Source organism: Manacus vitellinus, unplaced genomic scaffold (assembly GCF_001715985.3).
Source record: "Manacus vitellinus isolate BGI_N305 unplaced genomic scaffold, ASM171598v3 scaffold_30_pilon, whole genome shotgun sequence".
In the NCBI taxonomy this organism is placed as follows: domain Eukaryota; kingdom Metazoa; phylum Chordata; class Aves; order Passeriformes; family Pipridae; genus Manacus; species Manacus vitellinus.
In genome coordinates, this window is record NW_021940291.1 from 5,990,785 (window position 1) to 6,013,824 (window position 23,040).

The 23,040-nt window shown below is 43.5% G+C and overlaps 1 protein-coding gene across 1 annotated transcript in view; it reads right to left on the reverse strand.

Annotated features, from left to right (window-relative positions):
- SCUBE2 (signal peptide, CUB domain and EGF like domain containing 2) overlaps nt 1-16,671 on the reverse strand; it is a 38,685-nt gene extending 22,014 nt beyond the window's left edge. The window contains exons 1-10 of the mRNA XM_018075956.2: nt 16,620-16,671; nt 16,430-16,552; nt 15,862-15,987; nt 12,500-12,634; nt 6,617-6,742; nt 6,115-6,231; nt 5,164-5,253; nt 3,362-3,478; nt 2,248-2,370; nt 561-677 (exon numbers count right to left, since the gene is read on the reverse strand). Coding sequence (XP_017931445.1) covers nt 561-677; nt 2,248-2,370; nt 3,362-3,478; nt 5,164-5,253; nt 6,115-6,231; nt 6,617-6,742; nt 12,500-12,634; nt 15,862-15,987; nt 16,430-16,552; nt 16,620-16,671 — 1,126 coding nt within the window. The remainder of the gene's footprint in view (nt 1-560; nt 678-2,247; nt 2,371-3,361; nt 3,479-5,163; nt 5,254-6,114; nt 6,232-6,616; nt 6,743-12,499; nt 12,635-15,861; nt 15,988-16,429; nt 16,553-16,619) is intronic.
- Nucleotides 16,672-23,040: the final 6,369 nt, after the last annotated feature.

Below are 23,040 nucleotides of genomic sequence, written 5' to 3' on the forward strand. Positions count from 1 at the left end.
CACACAAATATTCACATTTGACATGCATCAAGGTTCTGTGAACATCCTTCTCTTTCCTTGAACTGTCTTTGTAGGAAAGACATAAAAGATTCAAGAGTATTAATCTTGGCCACTGTAAATCAGTGGCACTACATCAGCTAAATTCCAATCTACATCATGTGAGGATCTGACATATGCACAAAGGCAACCTGCAGAACCATAATTTTGGAAGTCATTCAGACCTTCCTGCTCTTTAAGGCCTTTTCCACTAACTTTTCATTGAAGTCAATGACACTTCTGCATGTGAAAATTGTATCAAATTAGGGCTTTCATATCCAAATGCAAAACCTATCAACTTGTCCCAATAGTAACGTGGTATGAAGGTAAAATCATTTGAGCAAAGAAAGAAATAAGCAGGATTATCTCCTACTTTTGCTGTGTCTCATTATCCTGGCAGAGAGTAAAATTTACTCCACGGGCCTCCTGCATACACCTCAGCTTGCGTCTTGCACAGACAATAACTAGACCTGTGGCAAGAGCCCTCTATCAGCAACGGCCTGTGGTGCCTTTCCATAACTCACCTCCACAGTGTGTGAAGCCATAGAGAGCATATCCTTTGTTGCAAGTACACTCAAAGGTGCCTGGATGATTGATGCACGTGTGGTCGCACGTCCGCTCGAAGGAGCATTCATCAATGTCTGCAGGTTTTAAAGGGACACATCAGTATCTTTCAGGCTGACAAGGCAGTCCTGATGAGCTAACGAAGTTGGACGCGGAGATGTGCAGATTTATGTAAACTAAGCAAATTCTTTGAAAGCAAATAATGTAACATAACGAAATGACAACTTTTAAAAGAGCGCTTAGCTTGCCAAACAAGCTTTTTCTTGGCAAACGCAGAAACTGCTGTTAAATTTTTTAAATTATGTTTAAAACAAATTATTTCTCTTCTATGGGAGAAGAAAACTGCTGACAAAACTCTTATTTCATTTAGAAAAGTCTACATAGAAAAGAATTCTACAAAAGAAAGTATTGCCTTTGTTTTTTTCTCCCTAAATAAAAACGAAGGCCACAATTTTAACTCCATGTGAACACACAGTGTCTGATTTAAGCCTGCTGAAAATCACCATTTTCTCCAAAAATGAACATTTATTACACCATCAAAAGAACCTAAAATTTCTGTGCTAATACATTATGCATGCCACGTAAGAATGCTGCAAGACACAAAAACTTTCACATCAACTTCACTGACACATTTCATCAATCTTGTTTCTTGAGCTTTGGCATGCTTCAAGGTATCACTTCTGAAACAGTCTAGGGAAAGTTAGAGAAGTGACAGGGACAAAAGGGAGATGCAAGTCTTTAAAATACATTTATAAACAAATTACATCTAAAAAACCCCCACAAAATATCTTGAAAATATGATATTTATATAGTAAGTTTGATCCATATAAATAGCTGTCCTTTGTCTGATTTATAAAGGATAAGAATACACAAAAAATGCAGGTGAAAAGTACCTTCTGATAATCAGTTCAGCTTTCTGCAATTAATCATTAATGTCAGATAGTTGCCTAGGAAATGGTATAATTCACCATTTGGCTGATTGACATTATATTGTTTCATACTGTAGCTTTTCCACAAAAACAGAGCATTTTGATATTTAAATTTTCATGCATTTAAGCAGCTTAAACAGGATTGCTAACTCTATATGTACAAACCATTATACAGCAAAGCAAATATGCTGTGCAAATCTCACAGGAGAAATCCATGTTATCTTCAAAATCAAATGCTCCATGGTGTTTTAGAGAACAGTGTTTCCAGCCTGTCTCCAGGCCTATAATTTCATAGATCATGTTATATCTTTTTCCTTTAATAATGAACTCATGGCAACAAAATATCCTATTAAGAAAAAATAATTTCACTGCAATGGTGAATCAGTCAGTAAGATGGACAGGGAGATATTGTCTAATTTTCCCTGTAAATTATTTTAAGATCATTAAGGCAGGGGGAAGTATTAACCTCACAAAAAGCTTTTTAATATGATGCTGTCTCTGTCACTTCCTGATAATAGCTCACTGTGCCATTAAACATATCTCCTACAATAGTATCAAGCCAACTGTATTAACTCAACAGCTGTTTCAGAAGAAAAAATATCCAACACTGAGGAATGGAAATTCTGGAGTCCATTATCACCTCATCATTGTAGTAGATGTCCAAGCCACGCTGATTTGTCCTACTTTTGTTCTACTATTGTCTCTCCAGTGCACATACCTTGACAAGACTTCTCATCTGTTAATAATTTAAATCCTTTTCTGCAGCTGCAATCAAAACTGCCAACAGTGTTTTTACAGAAATGATCACAGCCTCCATTATTGGACTGGCATTCATCAATATCTGTAACAAAAAAAGCACTTCGACAAATAAACATAGTGCACTCAACATACTTCCACTGCCAGACCAAGAAAACAGTCTCATCCAGTTGGTTAGAGGAGCCCAGAAACAAAATCCACTGAGAGTACCACAAAAGGAAGATCAGGTCCAGCTCTTAAGAAGGATCTGGCCCATTCAGTCCCAGGACAGTGTTATTTCTTTTCATTTAACATACTGCTGTCAGTTACATTTGGGTATATGTATTCATAAAAGACCATTTCCCTAAGTTCTGTTTGGAAGCACTTTGACTCCAACGCTCTCTAAAAGGTTTTAGCATTTTAAACATTCTCTCCATTTCCTCTCTGTGAGCCCAGCAGAAATCTCAGGCAGATTCCTGAGCTACCCCATCCTTTTCATGCCAATATTAGAACGAGGCCTTTATCTAATATTAATTGACTCATGCATGGGGATTTCATCATTTTTGCTTAGCAGAACAGTCTTAACATCTAATCACTGGAAAATGTATTCTAATATACTGTATATTCTAACAACTGTCCCTTTGCTCCTTGCCAGTACTCTCATTAGAGCCGCCTGGACCAGTATATATTTATAAAACACATCCCTATTTGCACACTGATATTTACTTGCAAACTGCTCTAATACCCATCTGACTGCAGGTAAAACAGCAGACTATTGCACTGTATACCTGTAAGCACCTACATGCCTACTTCTCCCAGCACTGACCTCTACTGCACCACAGCCCTTTTTTACCTCTACCAAACCTCACCTGTGAAAAATGAGGTGGAAGTGCTGAGGGGGAGGGCAGAGCAGAAGAGATTCTCTGCACATGGTACACCTGATGCGATGCAAACCACACCTCCACCCCGGCTGCAGTCCTTTCTTTGGTTAGATTACACACACTGCCTTTCCTCTGCACACTGCACTACCTTCATTTGGAGATTAACACCTTACAGCAAGGTGTTGGTAGGCACACGTCTACAGTCATAAAACTCACCTTTACATGTCTTGCCATCAAACTGGAGTGTGAATCCCACGGGACAGCTGCAGTGAACTCCGGTCGACGTGTCCTTACACGTGCGATCGCAGCCGCCGTTATTTACTGCACACGTTTCTGGCCAACAAGATAAAGCTGAAGTTTGCTCAGGGATGTTATAGTGGTAACAGGAAACATCATGAGACACGAGGCACAGTTCCAAGCACACTGCTATTTGAACAGATTTAGTCTAGTGTACACGAGCAGCTACTAAAAACATGTGTTGGCAAAACTCCTGCCTCAGCTATTTCCAGGTTTTTTGCAGAGACTCTACAACCTAAGATACTGCCCACTGGGTATTCTTGTCCTTAAACACAAAACCCTGCTCCTTGATGATGAACCTGTTACTGTCAGTCTGTCTCCTTATGCCCACACTCAGTCCTGGCTGATCCTCTGACGCTTCCCACCCATGCTCAGACAATTGGTTACACCTGGCACTAGTAAACCAATTTTCTTAAATCCCTCCCAACACACCTTCCCATCCTACCTGTGCCCCCAGTCATGGTGGATAACACCCACAATGGTAACCCATGTGCCTTTTTGCCATTTCAAACGAAGTTTGTTGGTCTAACTTCCCCCTATTCAAACTATGTCTAAATCTCACCAAACCTTTCTAGTGAACACCCTCAAAACATGTTTTTTCACATCCAGCTAAACAGAAGTAACTCACTCTTTGGCATCCATCTTCTTGTAGTCAGTCTAACAGCCTTTTCACTGGCTGGACAAATGCAATTTTACATAGCACATATTGATTGAGAGAGCTGCAGAGAACATTTTTTATGTCTGCTTTTTGAAATTCTCTCTTTCTAGCTCTGTATCCTAGTTTTTTGCAGCATCAAGCATATGCCACTCATTCTCAAGTTTTGAGAACTGTATTGGTTAGTTCCCTTGCAGTTTCTCATCTCACATTCAGTATTGGGAGGCTATGTCCAACCTCCAAGGGAAGACAGAGTACATCTTCTTTCTTCTTCTTTCCACAGAAATGTCTTTTTCTTTTTTTCTTTTTTTTTTTTTTGGAAACCAGGATATTTATTTAGGTGTCTAAACATGGACTCAGGAGCTCAGGGCTAGCCCTACACTATTGGTAGCTTCTTTCTCAGCCTCCATGCCACTTCTGAAGTAAGCGCCAGCAAGCACAGCAAATCACCCCGACTGCATGAAGAGAGGGCTTTTGAGAGGTGGACATCCACTGACCCAGCTTCCCTGAGACCACAGTGATTGTTTCTTATGCCAGTGCCTTCCCTGCAGTGACAGACTCCTGGAGACTAGCATTTTGGGCCAGATGGGAACACCTCTAGGAATAATAAGATGGCCTTGCACCCTAACGTGTCCTTCCAAATGCAATTTACCACTAGGCCCAACTCTCTTCCACACAGAAGTATACTTTCAGTTGAAGAGAAGCAGGTAAAACACTGCTTCCTCCACAATCTAGGCTAAAAAAAGGGCTAAAACTGTAGCACAGAAGGGACTGTACTGCATTCCCAGGTGAATTAGAACCATGGAACTATACACTGCAGCACACAGACACAGCCCAAGGGCAAGTTCTTGATACTTCCCCACTGACCATCACAAACAATGTATGTAGTTTTTAACACATTATGGAAAATTATTTCCTTAAGAGGGAGTGAAGCATCAAAGGCAGAAATCAGTCCAGAGCTGATGGTTACAATAAAAAAAAACGAAACCAAAAACAAATCCACACCAATTCTTTGATCCAAATGGTTTCAACAAACACCAGAATTATTTTGGATCAGTGCTTTTACCCATAAGCAACCGTCGCTTCACCCTCTTGTCCACATCAGCTGCTGCTGTGGTGTTCCCCTCTGAAATTTCCACAGCAGCCTCTTCCCTCTCTGTAAGGAACACGAAAAAAGCCAATGAGTAAAGGTACCCTGACCAGAAACCTCATCTGACTTTCAATATGTACACACATGCAAACTGCTGCATCGCATGCTGAATCATCAGAGACAGTCAGAACTGACTAGGCAGAAACAAGTTATTTTTATAAAGAAAGTAGCAATGAAAATCACGAAGACTCTTCAGTCAAAACCATAAGAATACTCTGCTTCTGTGGCTGCCTTACAAGTCATGTTTGCTTCAGTATTCTTAACAAAACAAAAGATGTGCCACAGATGTAGTAAACAGCAACAAGATGAAAGAACTAATTGAACTGTCATGAACTGTTCTCTTAAGAGCACACTGTCATCATCTATCATGAACAAATACAAGGACTAGCCAGTTATGTCTAAGCATTTGATTTCAATCAACAGACAACAAACTCTTCCAGAGACTGTAAGAGTTTATAAATCTTATGTACTTTCTTTACTGGATAACTGCTTTGCAAAAATTGTACATTAATTGATTTCAGAGTTCTGGTTTTAACAGATGCACTCCCTGGTTACACTCTGGCTCACGCCATACGAGAAACTGAACCTAAAATACTCTAGAGGGAAGGAAGCCTTCTTTGGTTAGTGGCAGGCCTTGTGCTTCAGAGGGACCAGTGATAATTGCAGGCTGCAATATATTAGGTAGCTACTCACACAGAGAAGAATAAGTTGCCTGGACCCAACACTAACAGGTTTCTTAATTTTGAATTCCTTGACATTTTCTAGCCATACTATTATGAGGAGCATTAATCATGAACACACAGCAACCCCACACCACCTTAGAGTTGGTCATCAACATCAAACTACTTCCCTCCACCGTATACTGACCCAGGCAGGTTTTCCCATCCACATGCATGATGTACTTGGGGTGACATCCACAAATAGGCCCATTATCAGCATCATCACACGTATGTTGACAGCCCCCATTTCCATGATTACATGTTACTAGGAAGAAAATATATTTCACATCTCACAAGTACTTCCAGCATCTTTGAAAGACAGTGTGAAATTCTGTCGCCATTTGACCATCTGCACCTTCCTAACATGCCCCTTTCCCAAGGAACTCTGCTACACTGAAGCACTCTCTTGTGGAGCTGAACTTCCTGCCATTATGAATGATGGCACAATTCCCAAACTACAGACACCATAACAATTAATAGACTGGTGTGATAGTGTCCACAAAAGGCATTGATTCTATCTTAATTCAAATGCACACAACTTAGGTGTGTCATCCCACTTTAGCTATAACATACCAAATCCCACATCACTGCAAACAGAACACTATTTGTTCACTTTGGGAAACCACAAGCATATGCAGAATATTGCATACAAATGCAGCTCCTCTGATTCTTGGACAGTTCAAATCCTGGTCGGCATTCACAGGCAACTCCTCCTTTGGGCGTTTCTCTGCAGATGTGGGCACAGCCATGGTCTTTATTCATGCAGCTCATGCCTTCTGCAAAACAGGGCAAGTGCAAGAGCATCAGCATCCTCAGCATCTCTGTGTGCAGGCAACAAAGTCAGTTCAACACACACACAGACTACAGCCTGCTACTTCTGGGAAGACTCTACAGTGTCAGGACAAGACGTTTCAGTTTACAGACAGGAAAGGCAAGAAGTCATCCTGCAAAGTCAGTGGCCCCGAGGTTTCTCCTTCTGTGATCTTTTCTGTGCCCATGTTTTCACTGCAAGGTCAAAAAGCAACATCCCTAGATTTGTGCAGCCCCCGCATTCTCATCTAATGCTCTCACTTTACACTGGTGTTCATAAAACCTCCTCATTTCTTTTATACAAGTTGCAAGGCAGCTGATATCTGGCAAGATCCAAGTCTAAAGTGAAGTTCTTATTTCTCTGCTTAAAAGAGCACCCACCAGACAAAGGAATGTTTAGCCAACAGTAGCAAGAGTCATCCCAAGTTCAATTATTGGCCTTCAAAGCAGATTTCCAAAGTCATAGCCTTCCTCAGCAGTGACCAAGGAGTGACCAGGCAGACGTGCAGACTGTACATGTGCTGTACGTCAATTCTCTTTTTTGTTAACCATTTTGTTTCCTTTTTTTCTGATTTCAATGAATACCACTCAAAATAAACTCACTGAGGACTATCACAGTGTTCTGTATTTCTACATACCTTCCCAACTAGACAGAATTTAGTGCCAGTGCCTGCTTTAACCAAATGAAAAAGCAGTGTGACACTAGGGACTGTATTCCTTTTGCTGCACCTCCTAAAAACATTCTGTCATTTTTATCTCTGACAGTTACAAGCTGTTCATGCACAGAATGACTGCCAGAGTGTTTTGTCTGGCCTTTGCAAAACGACACAGACAATTAAACAGGGAGAAATAGTTCCTAAAACTACTGTAAAAACTTCCTTCACCTATCCCGTGGTTCAGTGAAATCAATGCCTTTACCATTGGCAAGATGGTCACACAATTTGTGCACACAGAACATAAAACCATAGAGCAGCTGGCTGAGTTATCAAATAGGATTATTAGACCAAATTAAATAAAGAGTTTTTCTTTCAACAGTATACCACAGGTTTTTTGATGAAGTCCCCTAATAGTACTCCAAAATCGGGAGAGAAGACAACTGAATGGTCTCCTCAGATACACAGAGAACACACCTTTGCCATAAAATTCTCTGCCTTCGCCCATTCGGCTTTAATGAGACAAGTTACACCAAAATGCTCTTTCTCAGCGACAACATTTCATTTGAGAAGACTAAGTGGAACATACTTTGGCTGCAAGAGCTTATCCCACATCACCTCAGTGAACTTCTACTGAGTTGAGCAGATGCACAATGAGAGGCAGAACAAAAAGGGTGACCCAATCTAAAACGGGATGGTGTGAACAATTCCACACCTTATATCTTTTTTTAAACTTACACAGCCCTTTTTGCAGCCTTATTACTAAATGAAACAAACCCGCTGCATTGTCAAGCAGAGGTCAGTTCGTCACTATTATTCCACTACACTTCAATTAGGTCCCTGCTCTTCACTGCTATTCTCACCATCTAAGCACCAGCTACAGTATCCTTTCTCTATTAAGACAGCTTTATGCAACAAAAGAATGGACGTTGCAGAGCCCAGATTATTCTGCTCTACTGGCTTTTTGATTCCTTTCCCACAGTGAGGACTCTCCAGAAGTCCAACAAGACAATGAGACTTCAAATCCTGCAGCACATAGACACAGTCCAAGGAGCCCACATGAAAGCTGTCATCCATTATTGTGTCAGTCAAGGAACAGTCAACCTATGAGGCCACAAATTACCCTCATTAACACCAGTGTTTCAGGGAAAGTTCTGGTCTTAAGCATGTAATATGATTTGGTCTGTTAGCTCAGAGGCATTAGAGAGCATTAAGAGAATTAGCAGCTTAGTCTCTGTTAACAAAGTTATTCTTTTGTCTCTATTGAGCTACCAAAAAGAAAACTGTTCAAGCAGGTACTTTGGTAAAGTTCACTGACATCAGACAAACTGTTTAAATGCTCCATTTGGGATTGCTCCGTTCTGAGTGAGCAGAATTCAATCAGGTCTCCACAGAAAGCTGAAACTGCACTTCCCAAACCAGGATGCATTTTAACAACAAAGTACCCATTTTTTGACAAGTTACTTGACCAAACCCACCAAAATGTAGCCGACCCAAAAGGTAGCCTTTCACAGAAGATACCTGCAGCCACACATTCTAGCATTTACTGTGAAGTTGCTGCTTGTTTCCAAACATGGTGGAAGAGTTCTCTCAGCCTTATTTTATAAAGCTGTTTTAAAGAGATGTCTTTAAAGTCATAAATGCTGCGGGACTACAAACTCCTTCACGGACACAGAGCCTCCCAGGTCACATTGTTCCCAAGCTGTTGCAATGGCAGACTGTGATCCAGAACCAAACCCCAAACAAATTTTGGTCAAATCCCACCACATGCTTCCCAGACACACAATTTCTCTTGCACGAGATCTTGCCCAACTGACACACAAGTATCTTTGGATGGATGACCCTCGATTGCCACACTCAGCCAAGAGAGCCACATCCAGTGACTGCCTGGTCGAGAAGATCCCAAGCCAAATGAGTCCTTTCTGAAGTTCTTTCTTGACCTTTTTGAAGTTACCCAGAAAGTTATCTGAGGACTCTCATCCCTGGCAAAATCCAGGCAAGAAAAGCCAGCACAATATTTCCCTATCAGGTCATGCTACGTTAATCTATTATACGTATGATCTGTGTTTAAACCTTTCTCTTTTTTTTGGCACAGAAGATGTGGAGACAACATTCCCAACCTGCTAAGAGCATTAAGGTTCCATTTAGGGCTCACTCAGACAGGGACTCAACAGGACAGTGGGAGAGGATGTATTTGTACAAAGAGTTACCAGAGATTCTCAGAGGCACCCTCTAAAAGGTAAATATTGAGGACCATTGGCACAGCCAGCAGAACAGGACATCCCAGGAATGCTTAACTCTTTTCTCACGCTTTCTACACTTGTGTTATGGCAACTTTTCCCAAAAAACTTTCCAGTTATCACTGTTCTCCACACTCAGAAGGACTCCAAAAGCAGCAGCTGAGACAGTGCCCTGCGTACAAGCTTTCAGTCCACACAGGGATTTCAACTGTGGCTTTCCTCTTGCAGATCCCATTCACTGCCATTGATTCAGCCCAACAAGCAGATAGCTATGCCTGTGAAATACCACAAGGGAGAGCAGCAAGATTTGCCATCCACTGCAACAGCAACCACAACATGTAATACGTATATTATGTCTGTTGTCTTTCAAATTTTTGTATTCTCTAATATGGTGCAAGTTAAACACAGAAATAAGACACATGTGCATGGCTGTCCTGCCAGATACTTTAACAGCCTCCCAAGGCTGAGAAATTCATTCTCCCATGTGTGGATGAAGAAGAGCTCGTTCAGAGCTGATAGACAAGGAAAAAAACATAGGACTGTGCACAACTTCCCAGGACACTTTCAGTTCCTGTGATTTAAGCAGGGGCTAGGCAGAACCATCAAGAGTACCCCTGTGCTTCAGACCAACACAGTCACAACAGAAGAAAAAAAATCAACTTTAATTACGAAACTCTCCTCTAATAGCTACCTGATTTTGAGTCCCATGTCACAGTAGGTGACAAGTCACCCCGAGGAGAGTTATAGATAGACTTTGAAGGGCACATGACTTTCAGGCTCCCCCATTAAACTGCTCCTCAGAAGGAATACAAGAGCCTCAAGCCTCTCTCTTTTTCCTGTCTTAACTTTCCAGTTCAATCTTTTCCTGTGTATTTAATGGCCAGTATTGCCACAAGGAAGGTCTCCCAGGCATTAATGTATGAACAGTCTTAATTGGGCTGGAAGACAGGGAAGGAAATATTCCAATGTATTACAGATAAGAAGCAAAACTGAATAGATGGTCCAGGCAGCAGGTGCCAAAGGCTGCTTTGATCAGTGCTGTGAGGTCTCAAGAGAGAACTAATAAAGTACATACACTGAACGATGCGTGCACAAGGTAAAGAACAGAAGTCCCAGCAATGAGCAGAAAAGCAGAGAACAAAGTGAGGGGAAAGATAAAGCTGGGAGATTGGGCTTACAATAGGCCTGCACATCCAAGGGAAAAAAAAGTTTTTTTAAAAAAAAGTGGGGAATTCCACAGAGTGCTTTACAGTAATGGAGGGGAGGCAGGAGGGAAGCAGTCACAGCACGATAACCTGAAAAAATTGCTTTTAAAGAAAGCAAAACAAGCAAGAAAAAGGAAAAAAAAGCATTTAATGCAAAAACTTTGTTTTTCTTCCTTAAGATTGGTTTTTACAAAAATATATTTTATTTAATAGTTTTTAGGAGAAAAAAAAAAGGATCTTTTTTCCCCTCTTCATTTTTCTTCTCAAAGAAAAATCTCCAAATTTAGTGGTAATTTGGTACTGTGCAAAAAAAAAAAAAAAGCCTTTTTTTCAAAAAAAAGGCAAGAGACATTAACTGCATCTTCAAAAACAAGACAGCAGAGGTTTAATTCCATAGGTACAATTTAGGGAACAAATACTAATGACAGGGAATGTTGCTGTTGTTAGTTCAGGAGAGCAGAATGTACTCAAGTAGCAGCAAGTATAAATAAAGAGTTGGAAGTTTTTCCTCCCTTGGCATCAGACAAGACAAGGAGATCAAGCAACCAATTTTCATCCTTAGGTGCATCATCCATGCATGCACACAAACACACGTTACTGCTGGCAAGACAACATGAAAGGAAATGCCTTGTCCCATCACTGCAGCCTTCCTGCTTGTCCCCACTCCTGGCTCAGCCCCTGCAGTGGCAAGCTGGGCAACAGCCTGAGGAATCATCAGATCTCACCCAATCCCCTCGAGACCAAGACCAGCACCAGAGAAGCTGAGAACACGAATTCTTAAGTCAAACAAAGAATCAAGTCACTCTGTCAGATGACAGCCACCTCAGAACACTCATCTGTGGATGGCCATAGATGCTGATAAATGCTGATCTCTTCACTATGGGGATTTTTAAAGTGAGATTTGTTTATTCATGCTTTGATTCCTCTTACAGTCATGCCAGCAATAAGCCATAGATTAAAGAAAGCTTTGCAGCTTTAAATACTTCTTACTGAGATTTTCACCATACAGTTCAATGGACAACTCCCTGATCTGAGCAACCACTTTAAAGTATTCCCTGAGGGCATCCAAAATAATTTTGTTCAATCTGATGCCTGATTAGATATCCAAGACTCTCTGATCCCTCAAAGGTCGATTCATAAAGGTTTCACTCAAAACAAAGAACGTGATTTGAATACCTTTGGGGCTGACAAACAATAAATCTCTAAGCTGAAACCTAAACACTGCACAGGGAATCTAAAAGGTACCTGAAGGTAATGCAGGTACTGTCCTGTAACTAAAGTCCATGAAAATGGTTGGAACTTGATGTCCTTCCATTTGTTGTCATTTCTTGGATCAGGACACAGCTTAGCTGCACAACAGAGCATCAAGTACACTGGGAATAGAGCAGCGCAACCTTTAACAAGCAACACTGCAGACATACAGGTGGGATCAAAGAGGCAGAAGGGATGTAGAGTCTTCAAAGCCACTTAAAAGATTCTGACACCCCGTTCCTTTTAAGAGCAGTGAGGACTTCAAGACACTTCACAGCTTTGAAAACCTCAACCTACAAATGCTTTTGAGGAGATTTTGCAGTCAGCTTCTGTCAGAAACTGCTGCCTGGTGCCCGGAGGGCAGCAGCCGGTACCTTCGGAGCGGTGGATGCAGGTATGCTGGTTGTCACTCAGGAAGAACCCTTCCTTACAGCGGCACTCGTAGCTCCCCACGGTGTTGACACAAACGTGCTGGCAGCCACCGTTGTTGAACATGCACTCGTCTGTGTCTGAAAGAGAGAGGAAAAGAGAGGGATCAGCTTTGTGCTGACACCAATACACTCGGGGTGCACACAGACAGACATCGACTCCACATGTAGCCACCCAGGCAGCTGAGACACCCCAGGCTATCCTGTTGTTGTTGTGCTGTCATCCTTGGGAAAGTACATTTTTGCTGCTGCTCTTCCCCTGTTTGGAGTTTGCCCAAGTGGTCACAGGGCTCCCAAGAAATGCTGGCCAACTAACCAGGGTTGCTGGCTGAGCTGAGGCAGAGTAGCCTCAGTGGAGCCAGAAACAGGGCTCTCCACCACCCACAGAAACACTCCCTGCCCCTCAGTGCAGCTGGGTGGCACCACCACCCCAGAGCCTCACACAGTTTCATCTAGGTTGAGCAACCATACACGAATCTGTCTTGCTCAGTGGGATGTAACATTGGCTCCAAACCCTTCCAAGCTATAAAAGGTGTTTTACCAGAAAGCCCCCGTTCTGAAGCAAAAGTAGAACAAGAAAAATACAAATCTCAAAATAAATGTAGCTCAAAACTTATCCCCTGCTCCTTACTTTCACCCTAGCTAGAACTCACACACCACATCTGTTCATCAGAACATCATAAGCTCAGTTTGATTTATCATCCTCCTCCTCAAGTCTAGGTCATCATCACTTATCATCAAGGCTGCTGCTATGTTGCCTCACTGCAGTCAAGGGCAAGAGCAGAAGTTCTGGAAACAGTTTTAAAGTTGATTTTGCAATATTCAGAGTTTCAACAACACCAGAGAACACAGAAGAGCTTTGCTTGCAAGAGAACCAAAGAGTAGAAAAACTTCAGCTAAGCCAGAACAACAGGATGCTCATCCCAATCCCCAATTCTTTGCAATTTTACCCCTTAATAAGCACAGGGTTTTTTTAACCACTATCAGCAACTAATTTTCCTACCCTAATTTTCAGAGATGCCAATTTTAACAGGAAGTAAAAATGCTCAGTCCCTTAAAAACAGCACAAAACATTGCTGAGGCAAAGCACTGGTCTCATTTGCAAATTCATACAAAACATCATGTTAGCTCCCTGTTCTGTTCATTGTTCCTGGCTCATAGTACAATGTTTTTAATTTAACATTGTAGCATTTCTGGCAGAAAACAGCTGTCTTTTAAAAAAGGAGAAAGAGAGGCTTTTAGTAAGAAGCATAATATAGTATTACAACAGATTTAATGTCTACTGAAGGCAGTGAGTAAGCCAGTTGGATGCAAAAGAATGTGACCTGCTGTAGAAATAGAGCGGCTGACATATCTCCATCACAAAGAAGCTGAGTATTTTAGAGTTCTACAGTGATGTGAATGTGCAAACAATCGTGAATAAACAGCCACCATGAGTCTTTAGTGCTACAGATTTGAACTCCAGCAGATGTTTCTGTCTTACAGACCTTGGATAGCTTTCAAAAAAATCATCTCTTTCCAACAAGTAATTGTCTATTTGGCTTAAACCCAGGCACACAGCAGAGATCTTCAAAAATAGGGGTGAGAGGAGGGCAACCCTGGCGTGAACAAAGTAAATAAGCAGATTAAGAGAAGATGTGATCCAATTTGCTGCATGCCAAAATATTTATTTAACATTTACATCACATCTCAAAATTGGTGTGTCAGTGGTAAAAACTTTGTTGTATGTCGGTGACATTTATTTTATTTTATTTTAGAAGTCTGCCATGCAACACTGAGCAGCTTCCCAGTAACTTAGCAGGTGGTAAATTTTGGTCTAAGTTATGTCTAGGTCTCACTGATCACAAGCAAGTCAGCTGAAGTATGCTCTAGAGGGGCTGCTGGGTACAAAATATACATATACCTTTTTGTGACATTGTAAAAGACAATGCATTCATTGAAAACAGCTCTTCATGGTAACCTCAACTGAACTCCACTGTGTGCTTACACAAATGCAAAAATAAGATGGACTTTCTATTATTTCAAATTATCAGCAGATATTTTGTTTCCCTCTCTGCTTAATTTATTTAAATATTTGGAATCCAGTGACTTCATCCTCTCCTCTGCCTACACTGTAACAAGGTTAATTTGCGGGCATGCAACAGGTTCCCAGAAGGTAAACCCCAACACAACCCCACAGAATACTCCAGAGCTTTTAGGATTTGTCCCAGCAAAAAATACAGCCTAGGGATGGTCTGATCCCCCATCTGATATGCCATACATTAATGGGAAATACCCCAGTCAAGCTAACTACCTATTATAATCATGCTGTGAGAGCAAGTTTCCCTCTGACTGACATGGGCATGGAGGCATGTCCAGGCACATCCATATTGAGTGCAGCAGCAGGGAAAAACTGAGCCACCTCTGAAAAAGCAAATGGGACAGATAGCACAGGGAGGAACTACACAGGGTACCTAGCCTGGGTCCTGGAAGCAGGGCAGCTTCATCAACACGAGGCTGGGTCCCAGGGAAGTAACACCAGCAGCACACCACGCTGCCAACAGGCTGACAGCTCATACCTTTCTGTACTTCCTGCACACTGCTGCACCCCTGTGCTGGAAAATACTATCACAGCAAAGCCACAAGGTCTCGTTACCCATTTTTAAAGCTTTTCACCTGCTGGCACACACAAAAAAAAACCAAACTATGGAGGTCTTTAGTAAAGAAAAGAAAAAGATGGTCGGACAGAGCGTGTTCATGCAGGGTCAATGGAGTGTTGCCAGGATTGAAAACACTTCCAGAGTTGTGTACTTTGCTTCACACTAACCACCAAGGGAAACTCCAAGCATTTGGCTTAGTCCCTCTGTTCTTGCATGGCCTCCATCATCTACAGCTACTGTCCATTCAAAATTATCCTTTGCTTTCATTAAGTACTCAGACAGAGTAAGAGTGAGAAGCCCCCACATTATAGATATATGAGAGAGAAGATTTCTAAGCCTGGAAATACAATTAACAACTGATCCTGAACCAATTTTGGAACTGAGAGGATAATGATAGCACATGTTCTTCTATATAAACTCATTTAGCATAATAACAGATGACACTTCATACGCTTAAACCCAATGCACTCAACAGAAGTATAGCATAATTATCCTCATTTATACAGGGGGAAAGAGCCACACTGAGATGGTACATCAGTACCTGGAACTCCTTTGTCCCATATGCAGCATTCTCTAGCTGAGCTGATCCAGCCCAGCAGGTAGCCATGGATGCAGCTAAAGGGTTATGTCAGCATCACCACTCACACTGCTCATGAGCACGCTCCTTACCCAGGCAGTTGTGGCCATCATGAGCCAACATAAAGCCATCGTAGCAAGTACAGCGGTAATTTCCTGGAATGTTGAAACACTCGTGGACACAGCCTCCATTGAAGTCGTTATCACATTCATCAATGTCTAAGGAATAAAGCAAAAGTCAGTGTGATGGATGTTTGCTTGAGCGTTATAGACAGAGATGCGACTGCGTAAATGTGAGCAGCAACTGCTGTCCAAAATCATCATTGTCTTGCAAATAGACTACATTTAACACACTACTGGCTGTATGTTTCTAAAGACTGACAATGTGCCCTGAGATTCCCTTGCAGCTTTACCTTACAGTTTTTAAGGCTGCTGGTTAAACAACAAACTAATTATCAGGCCAAGTGATATGACTAGGTGAAAATCCATGCCAACTGCCTGCCTATGATTTTGTAAACAAGCAGTAAATCAGGTGAAGAAACAATGACTATTTTGATTTAAAATCATCCCCTGTATTCTAAACCGTTATTCTTAATGGCTCTATCTTTTTAGAAATACTCCATGCTGACACAGGCAGAGCAGAGTGCTCCAATCACTTTACCTTCACATTTCTTCCCTTCACCAGTGTAACCCACTTTGCACATGCACTTGTACAGCTTCGGGGTGTTTTGACAAATAGCATCTGGGTGGCAGTCGTCAAGCCCCAGGGCACACTCATCCACATCTGTGAAAAGACAGCAGGTTCAGAAGGGGTGTCAGCAGGAGGAGAACAGGGCATGTCTCCTGCATACATCCCCGACGAGATGACAAGGCTGAGCACATCTTTGTGGTGTGCATCTGCATGTTGTGTGTATTTGTGAGTCAGGACAGAAACATGCAGAGACCATATCTGCACTTAAATTTAGATAATGTTCTACCTGCATAAAGATGTATTTGTGTGCAATTCAGATAAGCTCTCGTACCCATTTATAAATGGATCCAAAACAATCTATTATGGGCCAGCCAGATGCTCCATGAAACTCAGCTGACAGTTTTACAGAGATTCATCAGAGATTTTTCATCTTTCTGATTAAAAAAAGACAGTTATTGAAAGAATTCTTGATCACATCCATTTGCAGGAAGCCAAATGGTTTTTAAAGTAACAAGCAGAATTGATAGAAATGTACTTTCAAAGTCACTACCAACATGTTAAAAGACTGACTTACCATTAAAGAGATGTATAATTCAAAAATAACTTTTTTAAATACAAGAATAGTATCTGGTGAGCAGCACTGCCAAACAACCTGGCCAGTCATCACAAAGCACAGCATACTGAAGCAAAATATCCAGGTGGAAACTTCAGAGCACAGGAAATGAAGGGAAAGGGAAACACCAATAGGAAGAAGTCCTGGAGATGAAGAAGTGTAAACAGAAGAAGAGGAAGAAAAGTTACAGGCAGCAGAAGACATCAGCAAAAGTTTTTCATACACCAGAAGAGAACTGAAACACAGAAAGAGGAAGATTTTTCTTCCTAAAAGGGAGAATTGTTGAAACAACACCTCACACAGGTATAAAAATTGACTCCTAAAACAAGGAGTGGTGCATGAGCATCAGCAGAAGGTGACTACTTCAATAGTCAGCCACTTTTTATAGTGGGGATCACTTTCCAAAGGGGAATTTCAGCCAGCACTTTTCCCATTTACAATTATAGCATTCATCCTGCCTTTTTTTTTCTTTCCCCCAGTCACAAAATATGCCTGTAGGTACTGCAGCAGCTGCCAAGAGCAGAAAGTGCTCACTCAGTTTTAACTCCTAATGGGGTTTGGCAGTGGGAGACAAGGCAAAGAGCCAGTGCTAGAGCAGCAGCACTTTTCTGGCTCTCAGGTGCACTGGGCTACAGTAGCAGTGATGGGGTGCCCAATCCCGCCACCAGAAAGCAAGAAGAAGGAAAACAGTGGAAAAGAGCTGGGAAGAGCAGCAGAATCCATCTCCTCTCAAATCAAGCCATTAAAAAACACAGGAGGTGGTGAATTGAGGGAACAAGTCATGCAGGGAGGGGTGCAGGAGTGGCTGAGGAGCCTTCAGCTAGTGGGACTCAGGTAGGTGGGGCACAAGGAAAGGATGGGCAAGGAGGGACAGACAGCGGGCAGGAAGGAGCATCAGGCACAAGCACTGGCTGAGTATCCCGACACGGACAGTTGTCCCCTTCCCAGCCCGAGCCAGTGGGGCACACCTGCCCTGGCAAGAGGGGTCCCAGAAAACACGCAGCAAGGAGGGGGCTTCCCTAAAAGACGTTACACAGAGATATCAACTATATCTCGTCCCCGCGGCGAGACAGCCGCTCTACCGTCTTATTTCCACATTAACCCGCTGTGATCTGCAGCGTGCGGGAAAGAACCGCAATAAGAAGCCCCGGCACTAATGCACGCAGAGGCATGGAAAGGACGGCTAGGAAAAATCCGTAGGCACAGGGAGCGAGATTTCCCCTTGCACTGGTAGTGTCCTGAGCCGAAGAGAGACCCTGGAGGAACGAGACTGTGAGCAAACATCGCAGCCCTCAACTTGGCAGGAGGCGGCGGAGGCTGCGGGAGAACCGCTGGGCTCGTTCCTCGGGGACCGAAGGCGGCTTCACCCGCGGCACACGCAGTTTACACCCCGGTCCCTCGGCCAAGGTGCCCTGTCCCGGGACTCGTCCCGGTCCCGAGGGAGAGGGAAAAGCAGGGATAGCGGCATTCGCACCGCGGAGCCCGCAGCGCCCTGCGAGCAGCGACCCCCCCGCTCGGGACGGTCCCGCCGGCCCCACTCGGAACGGCCGCCCTTCCTTCCCTTTCCCTTCCCCACCGGGCGCTCCCCCTGCCCCGGCAGCGCACACCGACCATGAGGGGAGAGCGCCGGGGAGGCCGCGGGGGACCGCTGAAAGGGGATGAGGCGAGCGGGCAGAGGCTGGGGGCCTCACCGGGGCAGGGGGCTGGGGCAGTCACCGGGCAGGGGCTGGGGCTTCCACCGGGCAGGGCTCTGGGGGCACTCAACCGGTCAGGGCAGGGGACATTTAGCGGGCAGGGGGCACGGGCAGGGCAGGCGGCAGCGCCGGCCGCCGGCGCGGGCAGCAGCAGCAGCAAGCAGCAGCAGCAGCGGCGCCCTCGCCCCCGTCGCGCCGCGGCGGCCGCCGGACCCCATCGATGCGCTGCGGCGGCTGCGCTGGCTGCTGCTGCCGCCGCCGGGCGGGAGAGGCGGCGGCCGAGGGAGGGAGGTGTCTGCGGGCGCCGGCCCGCCTCGCACCCACGGCGGGCGCGGGGCGGCGAGGGGCTGGGCGGGCCTCCCCTGCCCGGCTACGGCACGCGAACCGCCCCATCCACCCCGCAGGAAAACCCCCTCCCTGAGCCGGCACCGGCGCTCGCACACCTGCACAGCGCCCCAAACACAGGTGTCCCGCGGAGCCGGTGCCTCCCGAAGGAGCACGGATACCTCACACGCAGGCTGCGGGTGCCAGCGGCAACTGCGCCCGAGCCGGGGCTCCCCGCTCTGCCGCGGCCCGGGAGATCATCTCCTGCAGCGGAGACAAGCCCGTGCAGAGACTCTGTGTGCCGGCACCCTGTCACAGCCCAAACGCACACAGCTCGCTCCGGCCTCACTCGTGTTTCTTCAAAAACACGGTATTACAATTTTTACTGTGTAATTACACCCCACTGCAGTGCGTGAATCCCCGTCTGAAGGCCAAACAAGAGCCCACACCTTCCACTTCCAATTCCCAACTAGGGATTTCCCACAGCTGTCCCTCCTTTGGTAGGTAAAAGTGGCTCATACATTATTCACCGAAATTACAATTTCCTAAATAATGTCTGACCTTTCAGAGTGCAAGTAAAAGCAGGCAGTATTCTTTTCCAGCCCTCCCTCCCATCCCCATTTCACTGCCCTTTCTCCTTTGTTTTGTTCTGTGAGAAATACCAAGCTATTTCTAGTTGCAAGAGTGGTTTATACACATTAGTAAATCTTCAGAATGAAACTTTCCCTCAGTCTTTGTCTTTGTTTCCTTAATGGGGGCTATAAATTACCACTCTCCTTTCTCACTGGAGCATCAGGCTTCATTGCTTTTGAAATGATCAAAGTTATTCTCTTTTTAAATCCAATGAGAAACAACCTATTGTGTCTCCTGGACGGTTTCAGTTCTTAGTCAATCTCATCTCTAAATACATAAAGCTGCTCATTAAACACTCCAAGGATTCTCCAGCCCCACACCATACCCCAAGTGTCCCCCTACCAACAGAAAGTAATAAATGAATGAAGGCTTTCCTGACAAGTTTCCACGATCTCATGAATAAACAATCATACTTACAATGGGAATTCACACACCCCTCAAACAGGGATACCAGTCAAGGTGTTTCTACAAACAAATCTCCCAAATGTACAGAGAAGCCACTTCCCATCCAGGTACGTGACTTCAAGCCACCTCACAGAAAAGCTGATAACACATTTCAGACACTTTCCAGTCAAGTTTCCTCAATGAACTTGACCAATATTAATTTAATTAATATTTATCACTAGATTTGACAAAATACATGAAATAGGAACAAATATGAAGACTGTAGCAGAAAAAGCAGTAAGAGACATTGAAGAGTCATATACACAAAATAACTAAAGCTTTCTGAGACACAGTAAAAGCAAAGCATTTTTCTTACTTCTGTAAACTAAAACATAAAGTGAGACATAAACATTCGGGAATGCCTGAGTTAGATCAAAAGACCTCAATGCAGCTTGGAAAACAAACAGAACAATATCAAATTTATCTTAGCTAATGAAACCATTTCTTATACATAAATCTCCAAGTGTTTTGTGAAGGATCCTGGCCATTATTTCAAATACAACACTCCTTTGTTTATGATGAAGAACTGCCATTAAAATATCTCTTTTTCTTAAAGACACAAACCAGACAAGCTCAGACCTCAACTCAGATGTCTTTGTGTAGCCTTTTTAAATATTTCTATTCAACTACAGAGTCACAGGGTGCTGCTATAGGTACTAAGATCTTTAGTCGGAGAGAGTAGCTAAAAAAATTCTTAAGACTCAACTTCAGCACTAAGTTAAGTATGAGGAAAGAAAAACAAACATACCAGGGCAGTTCGACAGGAAGAGACCCCAAATAGCACCGTTTGGGGATTTTTCCAGCAATTTAAAATAAAATAAAAGTCACAAAGTTTCAGGGAGAAAAACAGCTTACTGGTAAATATCTGCAAGAATTGCACGCAAATAGGGTATTTTCATACCTTATGGATAACGATCCTCAAAATCAACAGCAGTGCTTTTGCTCCTTGGGATACTACACAGCATCTCAGTCTTGAACGAAATCTTCATGTCGCATGGGCCAGAGCCCCATTCAGTTCTGCTCCACAGGTGCTTTGGGGGGAGACAGGTTTGGCTGGTTGATGTTTGGAGAAAGGCTGCACCTCAGGAAACCTGTCTGCTCTTTCCAACTGTACCAGTGTGTGCCGCCACCTTACAATGTTGCAAAGCCTGGAGCTTCTTGCCATGAACACTGTCAGATCTCATCGTATCAACAGGAGCACAACCCTGCTAGGAACACTGACTGCCACTCCAAAGGAACTCTTCCATACAGGTAAGATCCCAATTTCCAAATCCCCTGCCCTCCACTATGAGTATCACTTGTAGTTGCCTCACACTGAGAGATCGAGGCTAAGCTGCCACAGAGCAGCTGGATGTAAAAACTGCTCCAGAAATTGTACACCTGATGCCCTGAGAGGAATATTTTTCTCTGAAAATTCGGACTAAGAACTGGTTTATGCTTCATAATCCATGCTAAGTTTTATTATTTAATGATGAGCAAACATTGTCTGAAGACATCTAGATTGCCATTTCCTTTGCACTTTCGTGCATCATACTGACCCAAAATTTAACATAACTGAGTGAGCTTCATGAGTGCTTGTGACAGAAGCTGAAAATAGCTGGGATGGTCCAGGGGGGAGGTGCCAGAACAAAACCAGGAAAGGAACAGACAAGTAAGGAAATACTTTCAAGTATTTAATTATTCCAAAGCTTTGCACATACATAACGTCTCAGAGCTTCAAGTCTTACTCATCTCCAGATGTATACTGGGTTTTGAACAATTGTTTTCTTTCGAAATGAATTGCTCAGACTTTGGCACTTAGACTTCCCATCTTTGTATCCAAGGGTTTTCCAAGCTACCACATAGGTTGTTGAATTCTATGTAAAATGACATCTTCAGTAATCAGCATTCAGTTTTGCATTTTAACAGTGGCTTTCCTTGGATGCAGAACCTGCAAAGGGCTTATCTCAGGCAGAGAGGAAATTTGAGGTTTCTCTGGTCATGAGGACTACAAAAAACCCTCTCACATAATTTATACTTGTCTAAGTCTTTTTATGCCACTTGTAGAAAACTTTCCCCAAAACAAACATCAGATCCACCAGTGATATTTTAAATGTTGTGGACTTTGCATCTTAAAATGTCAATGTCAATTATATGAAGAAAGGTTCCTGTTTATTGCAGAACTAAATACAGTATGTTCTATTAAAGAACATAAATCTTTCATTTAGTAGGGTGGAAAAGGAGATACTTCACTAACTTTTAGATATTTGTATTTCTTTGTGAGAACTTTCCAAGTCATCACTACAACAAATGGTAACACCTCTAGACTTGTGCCTGGACCAGTTAGTCAACAGACAATCATTGGCTGTGCACCCAGAAGCTGCACAACACACTTTGCCCACTATTCTTTTTGTTCCTTTCCCTTCGAGGAAGTCTGAAATATTCGAGGCTACCTTGATGTGCTTGAATGTGCTTCTAAAGCTGCACTTACCTCACAGCTCCATGCAGGCCTCACCCACGTCCATCCCCGGAGTGCCCTGCAGAGGAATTAGGAGCAGCAGTCTAAAAAGCCCAGGGAATTGAAATGGTCTCAGTTTCCAGGTGGCAGGTTTGGCATCTCACACAGGCTCAGCAGACCTGGCAGCAGGTGCTGAGTTCACTGACTGTACCACCCAAACCTGTCCAAGGATCAGGCCACAAGCACCACCCCACCAGAGCACAGGTCAGGTTGAGTTCACCCTCTCAGCATCTCCCCGGTGAGCCCACAGGATGACACCATCAGTTGTTGGCAGTGCAGAATCACCACCAGTTCAGGCAGACTGCTGTGGTTCCCCAAAGGGACATATTAACACTTGCTATTTTGCTTTGCTTAAAAAAAAGCCTCCACCACAGAC